At 48.6% G+C, this 6,164-nt stretch overlaps 1 protein-coding gene across 1 annotated transcript in view; it reads left to right on the forward strand.

Moving 5' to 3' along the window:
* Positions 1-4,732: 4,732 nt before the first annotated feature.
* tnni1a (troponin I type 1a (skeletal, slow)) overlaps positions 4,733-6,164 on the forward strand; it is a 3,546-nt gene continuing 2,114 nt past the window's right edge. The window contains exons 1-3 of the mRNA XM_076022546.1: positions 4,733-4,773; positions 5,875-5,906; positions 6,091-6,132. Coding sequence (XP_075878661.1) covers positions 6,124-6,132 — 9 coding nt within the window. The 5' untranslated portion in view covers positions 4,733-4,773; positions 5,875-5,906; positions 6,091-6,123. The remainder of the gene's footprint in view (positions 4,774-5,874; positions 5,907-6,090; positions 6,133-6,164) is intronic.

The raw sequence follows: 6,164 nt of genomic DNA on the forward strand, positions 1-6,164 counted from the left end.
TTGTTATTATTTTTAAATCGGTCTTCTGTTATGATCGGGGCCAGAGAAGCAGACAGAAAGGAGCAATTCACAGCTCGGCTGAAACGTGTCAATGTTGATTTTGTACGAGAAATGCACAATGATGACAACATGAAGTTGAATGGCGATACACTTCTCTCGGTGCAGGCACGGCCAGAGCCCACTGTTTGTTCCTCAGTATCTTCGCCACAAACAGTTTCTACTCATGGCATTGAGGGAAGGTGCCTTTTAGCCAAAGTTTCTTATCATTTTGCCACTTTTGTATGGAAAGGATATTTATGCCTCAAACGGTCGTGCAGAAAGAAAACCAGATTGAACATTGTCTGACTACGTGTTTCTAGGAGGAGATTTGCGTTAAAAGTAGAAAGTAGGAACAAGGAGGACCTCTAATAAATGGAGCCAAACTGGACTTGTGCTGCAATACTATGTCTGGGCTGAGGGGGGCGCTCAGCCTATTTAAAAAAAAAAAAAAAAACATCTGATAGTCTCAGCTGGGCAAATGAGTGTGTAGGAGCTGTGTGGACAGAAGGTATCAGCCCAAGAGAAAAACACTTGCCAGAGATCAAACCGACCCTTGACCTCTGACCCCTGCGAACCGAACGGCCCCCTCCCCGAGGGACTGCACGAAGGAAAAGATCAGCCTCACACAGACTGATAAAAGGAGGATGAACCTGAATCATGTACAGTGTAGAGTCAGCACAATGACAGCACGTTGTGAAATCACGTTCAATGCTTTTCTTTTTTTTTTATGTAACAAGTAAAAGTGATAAATACTTGCGAATAATAAATTGTATATGCATGTAAAAATCATCAAATGATTTCCCCCCCCCCCCCCCCCCCCTGCACATCTGCAGCAACACGCAACACACACAAACTGTGATGTTAAAGTCAGGCATGTCTGGTACGGGCCTGAGCGTGTCCGCTCGCACAGTGGGCCAGTGTGGCGATACGGCCAATATTGACCCAATGCAACACTTTCACTCACACGTACACACGCACAAGTCACCCTGTCAACCCTGTCACTTCAAGATAAATTGGACCGCCGTGTTTCCTGACACGACTCCAGTACCACTGACAGATTATGGGAAAATATTGTCCCTTTTATTGATTTCCTCGGCCACCGTAGGCGGTGCAATGGGGGGGGAATTCCCCCCCCCCCCGGGGTTGTTTTTTGGTTTAGAAAATGCCACCGGAGCCTCTATTGACACCAAGACCAGAAATAAACCAGTGGCATTTCAGATTTTAAAGGGAGCATCTCTTCAATCTACTGACGAGGTTACGATGCCTCCATAATAACACACTGGTCTTGCCCTCGTCGGGCAGCTCAGTATTTAAAAAAAAACAACAAAAAGGCAGGGAAAGTACTGGCGATGCAGGAAGCAGCTCCACATCCAGGAAACATGGAGTCACGGCATTGAAGCGCTGTGCACTGGAAGGGGTTGCAAAGCAGTCAGAGGTTCACGCACTGCTGGTGTGAACTATGAGCTCACAGTCCGGGAATCCACAGCGTCGCCTTCGAAGAGCTGCAGCAACCGAGCAAAGTAGGCCCGCCGAGTGGCCCACAACAGGGTGGAGATGCGAGACAGTCAGCAGCGACTACTGCAAGTCTGGTCTTCTTTGTTCCTGGAAGGAGTGAAACAGGTCAGGTGGAGGACACCATCAGCTGGACACAAGGGGGCGCAACCTCGACGGGACAGGGAACAAGAGTCACACACACACACACACTGAGTCATTCACTCCATCATGACATGTGACAGTGTTTTTCTCTTGTCAGGAGCGGAAGGCGTCCTTTACGCAGTAAACCGAGGATCCGAGATGCTGTTTAGCCATTTGTGTTTCTCGGCGTCTCTAAAAATATCTGCGCACAAGTTTGGACGTGGTTGCAGACAGTGGACAGGCCTCTTTTTGTCCCTCTGGCCTGGATTCAAGCAGCGACCTCACTGCTTCTCTGAAAACGCCTGCTTTTGTTTGCGTCTCATTCATCGCACATTCTTTTCTATTTGCGTCAAACAACGTACGGTAAGAAAACGATGATGTGAAACAATGTTATGGTGTAAACGTGAAGCTGTTTGCATTGCAGTTGCAGCAGAAACCTGTTTGGGCTCTCGGAGGAGAGAAACCCCAAAAAGGTTTTTGGTGATTTGGTGAAATTGCCTCTGTGCACTCGTGCATGCGTGCACTCTGGAATCAGAAGCCAGAAGGACTAATGAGCAGCCCGCTGTGCCTGAGGAGTACGTACACAAACATCTGACAACCCCACCTCCCCCTGTCCCCCCACCTCCCCCCACATCCCCTAATCTCCCAAACACACACACACACACACACACAGCACGATAGTTATCAAGGCCTCAGCCTCAGCAAACTCTCATTAGTGCAGACTGGCATTTACTCCTAATACATGCATCTTGAGTGTGTGTGTGTGTGTGTGTGTGTGTGTGTGTGTGTGTGTGTGTGTCTGCAGCACAGGTCAAAGGAAAGTGAGTGGTTGCGTCAAGGCTTCTCCTGTTACTGTGGAACTCCCCCTATCGAGCAATGAGTCAGCTGAAGCAAGTCATAAAGGTCCAGGGCTCGGGGGTGAGGGTGCCTGTCAGACTGCCTATTGTTGCGAGCTGCTTCTACACCATGACCACACCTGACCACTAGTGTACACGCAAAGTCCGTCTCGCCACAGGGGCAGAGCAGAATAAACGGTCTGAGATCAGGAGCAGCGGGAGAACACTGGGCTATGGTATGTTGAGGACGCACTTCAAAGATAAAGCGCTATCAACTGATGAGCCAATCGATACCACGACTGGGCCGGCTGGGTAGGTGTTGCAAGAGGATAGAAAAAAAAACAGATAAGAATGGGGAAAGAAAAGAGAGAGAAAACAGGGCCTTTGTTTCGTAAGTTGGGTTTGGCGGTTGTGCCTTTTACATGCAGCGAGCGCTGAGTAGAGTGGCCACCCGTCCCTTCAAGCACAGAATTGTCGCGGCACGATTTGAATCAACGCGGGACGGAGTTTGTCCCGTATTTCTGAGTTGTCTTGAACGTAAATTTTTTTTTTTTTTTTACACGCAAACTCACGTTAGTTTCCATCGATTGCGTTCAAAACGGCAATCGACCGAGCTGCAGACAATACCATGGCGCACTACCCATTCACAACACAGTGAAGAGGGAGAGAGCTGTTAGCCAAGGTCTACGGTGTTCCACACTGAAGAGTGTTGAACAGATGGAAGAGAGATGTTGGTGGGAGATGGACGTGGAAAAGAGACGGAGGAATGTTTTACACTCAAATTTGAATTGTTTGCACGCCCGGGATTTTAAGGTTTTACTTTTATGAAGAAACAGGACAAATAAAGTCACGTGTGGTGGCACAAGGAGCGTCACTATCCTGAGTTGGACTCATTATCTTGTATTGGTATTTGCTTTATGTATTTAATTCCTTGGTAAAAGCCATCCATCCTACACTTTATTGATTGATTGTTTCGCTACAATTTAAACATTCAGCTTATTTCTAATATCTATTGGTAACAAAGCAGTTCAAACTATGTGAACCATATCATTTTCCCAACCCTACTTTAAGTTATGGTTTACCACTCCTGGCGAGCCCACTGGCCTGTGATGGTCATGGCCCCGAGCGCTGCGGGAGCCGTTGCTACATGCTAACTACTATCAACAATTCTGTCCAGTAGGCCTTAACGTGATGAGAGAAAGGTTCGTCCAGTTGCCTTTCAAGTTACAAAGCTGTCAGTCAACTCCTTAGCAGATGGAAACATGAGACAAATCCACCAGAGAGCACGGCGCTGTGCGTTGCGCCACTATCATTCCGCTGACCTCTCACTCAAAGTGACTTCCAACAAGTGCATCCGACAACATCAGTAACGCTTCCTACCACTTCAGTGACGTCAAAGTGCTAAATGAAGACGGAATTGAAGACAGACGCAAGCCCCCCCCCCCCACCTCAAACCTCGACCTCCGACATTCTGATGTGCTGCTTGGCGAGGGCGTGACTTGAGGACGGCGCTGCCTTGGTGCCGACTGCTAATGTCAGCATGCAAGCAGGCTCGCGTGGCCTCGCCCGCTGTTATTACAACGCTTGCCATTTTAGCCGTCTCCTCTTGGCTTGTAGGCGCGCTAACGTGTGCGGATTATCGCTCGAGGCAAAGCAAACAGCTGCGGCTAATGAGAATGTCATTAGGGCTTAGCTGCAGTCAGACAATTGCACTTTTCTTTTTTTTTTTTCTTTTTTTTTACCTCCAGCAGGGGAAAAAAATAGGCGCCTTCCGCGACCTTCTAAGCCATGGAAATGGCTAAACGATAGTGAGAGCGAGACGTTGTTATTACTGAGTGTTTTTGAGTGACACGTGAAGACACGACCGCAGGCAAAAGGTGCCGCAGGCAGCAAAGGATTTTCCACATCTGCGATTACGTTCACCCGGCACCCATGTACAGTATGTTTCAACACAGTGGACCACGTGTCCGTGGTTTCTGACCAGCCGGAGCATCCACCTCAAGGTCATCTCAGGTCGACCTGCTGGGTCACGCAAGGCCCCTCGGTTTTCACTGGCTGTGCGAGGGACAAAATGGATGGGGAGATTAGCCAGCAGGAGAGATTGGGCGACCTAATAATAGCCTCCACTAACAAAAGGGAAGGATGGAGCAGGACAATTGTTGGGAGGGGTGCAGATAAATAGGGGGACACAAATCTCGGACTCCATCTTCAGTTCAGCTCTTCTGCAACTGCTGCCAACACATCTCCTCCACGTCTGACGCTGGTAAGGATCTTTTATCAGTCATGAGCTCAACTGTGGGGTTGATATCTTTGATCATTACTTTTTTTCCCAGGGACTCTAGACTTTTTTAAAATGATGATTTAAAAAAAAAAAAAAAAAAAAAAAAAAACACTGGTTGTGATGTAATGTTGCCTTGCTTTGCCAGAGCGATCGTGCGTCTTATATGTATGTATAATGTGAAAACACAGAGACATCATCAGCAATCGTGGCCTCTTGGCTAGACCTCCTGGCACTGTGGATCGTTAAAGCCCCATTATTCTGCGGCTAAAATGCCACCAAGTGGCCGACTGAATCTGTGCCCCAAAACAACTCTGACTGTGACGCGCACTTCCCAGAGTGGCTCGGCCTCTTTGCTCTCCCTCTGAACTGCCAACTTGCCCGCCGCTGCCGCCGGCACACACAAGCATCCCCGAGTTACTGACAGTAAAGCCCCCCTGATCCAGACTGGCCACCCTAGAGCGCAATCACCCCAGCACAGCTGTCCATCGGACGTCTGTCCAGCTATTTCGGGTGCGAGACAGGCCACTCTGAATTCCTCTCCACCAGATAATCCAGCGGAGAAAGACGAGGATGAGACCCGGCGGAGATGGAATTTTTTTTTTTTTTTTTTTTTTTTTTTACTGGTGGTGTGGCAGGCCGTAAGCCCGTCACACACACGCACGCACAGGAAGCAGATGGTGAGGCAGAGAGGCAGCGGTGGAGCCAAAAATCACTGGGTGGCTATCTAAAAGAGGACAGAAGTCCTTGTACGGAGGAGTGGGATGCTAATGTGATGATAGAGTCAGTAGCGATATTAATAGATGGGCTGATCGGGTGAGATAAGTGGGATTTAATCAGCTTGTGATGTTTCAACTTTCCAAAGCAGAGGCCGCTGATGGACGGGGGGATTTTTTCGTTTTTTGTCTCACCACTGGCGCTCGATGCCCTGCTGACCTTTGTGTAAAATCCTCACGGGCCCCGTCAGATGATCTCCGTATTGTTTCACTGAGCCCCTCACCCCCTCCTCCCCCCATATTGAGGAGGGGTGAGGGACTCAATCTGGGGTCCCTCACCCCTTCCTCCTTTTTCCTTTCTCCTATCCAGTGACACCCCTCCAACAGGATGCCCGAGCACGCGTGAGTAATCATCCCCCTGATTTAGACCTTTTTGCACACGCGCACACACACACACACACATTCTGAATTGTGCCTCTTTGTCTCTCTCACACAGGCCAGAGGTAAAAAACCTTCCCTTCTTCGTCCCTGGCTTTCAGAAATGTCTTCATCATACAACACCTTTATCTTTTCACTCATTCTTTAGAGGAAGCCAAAGATCTCAGCTTCAAGGAAGCTGATGTTGAAGGTAAAATATCTATGACGTTTCTTCCTAAATGT

The sequence above is a fragment of the Nelusetta ayraudi genome, unplaced genomic scaffold (assembly GCF_046127955.1).
Source record: "Nelusetta ayraudi isolate G7.1 ecotype Tasmania unplaced genomic scaffold, CSIRO-AGI_Nayr_v1 ptg000012l, whole genome shotgun sequence".
Classification (NCBI taxonomy): domain Eukaryota; kingdom Metazoa; phylum Chordata; class Actinopteri; order Tetraodontiformes; family Monacanthidae; genus Nelusetta; species Nelusetta ayraudi.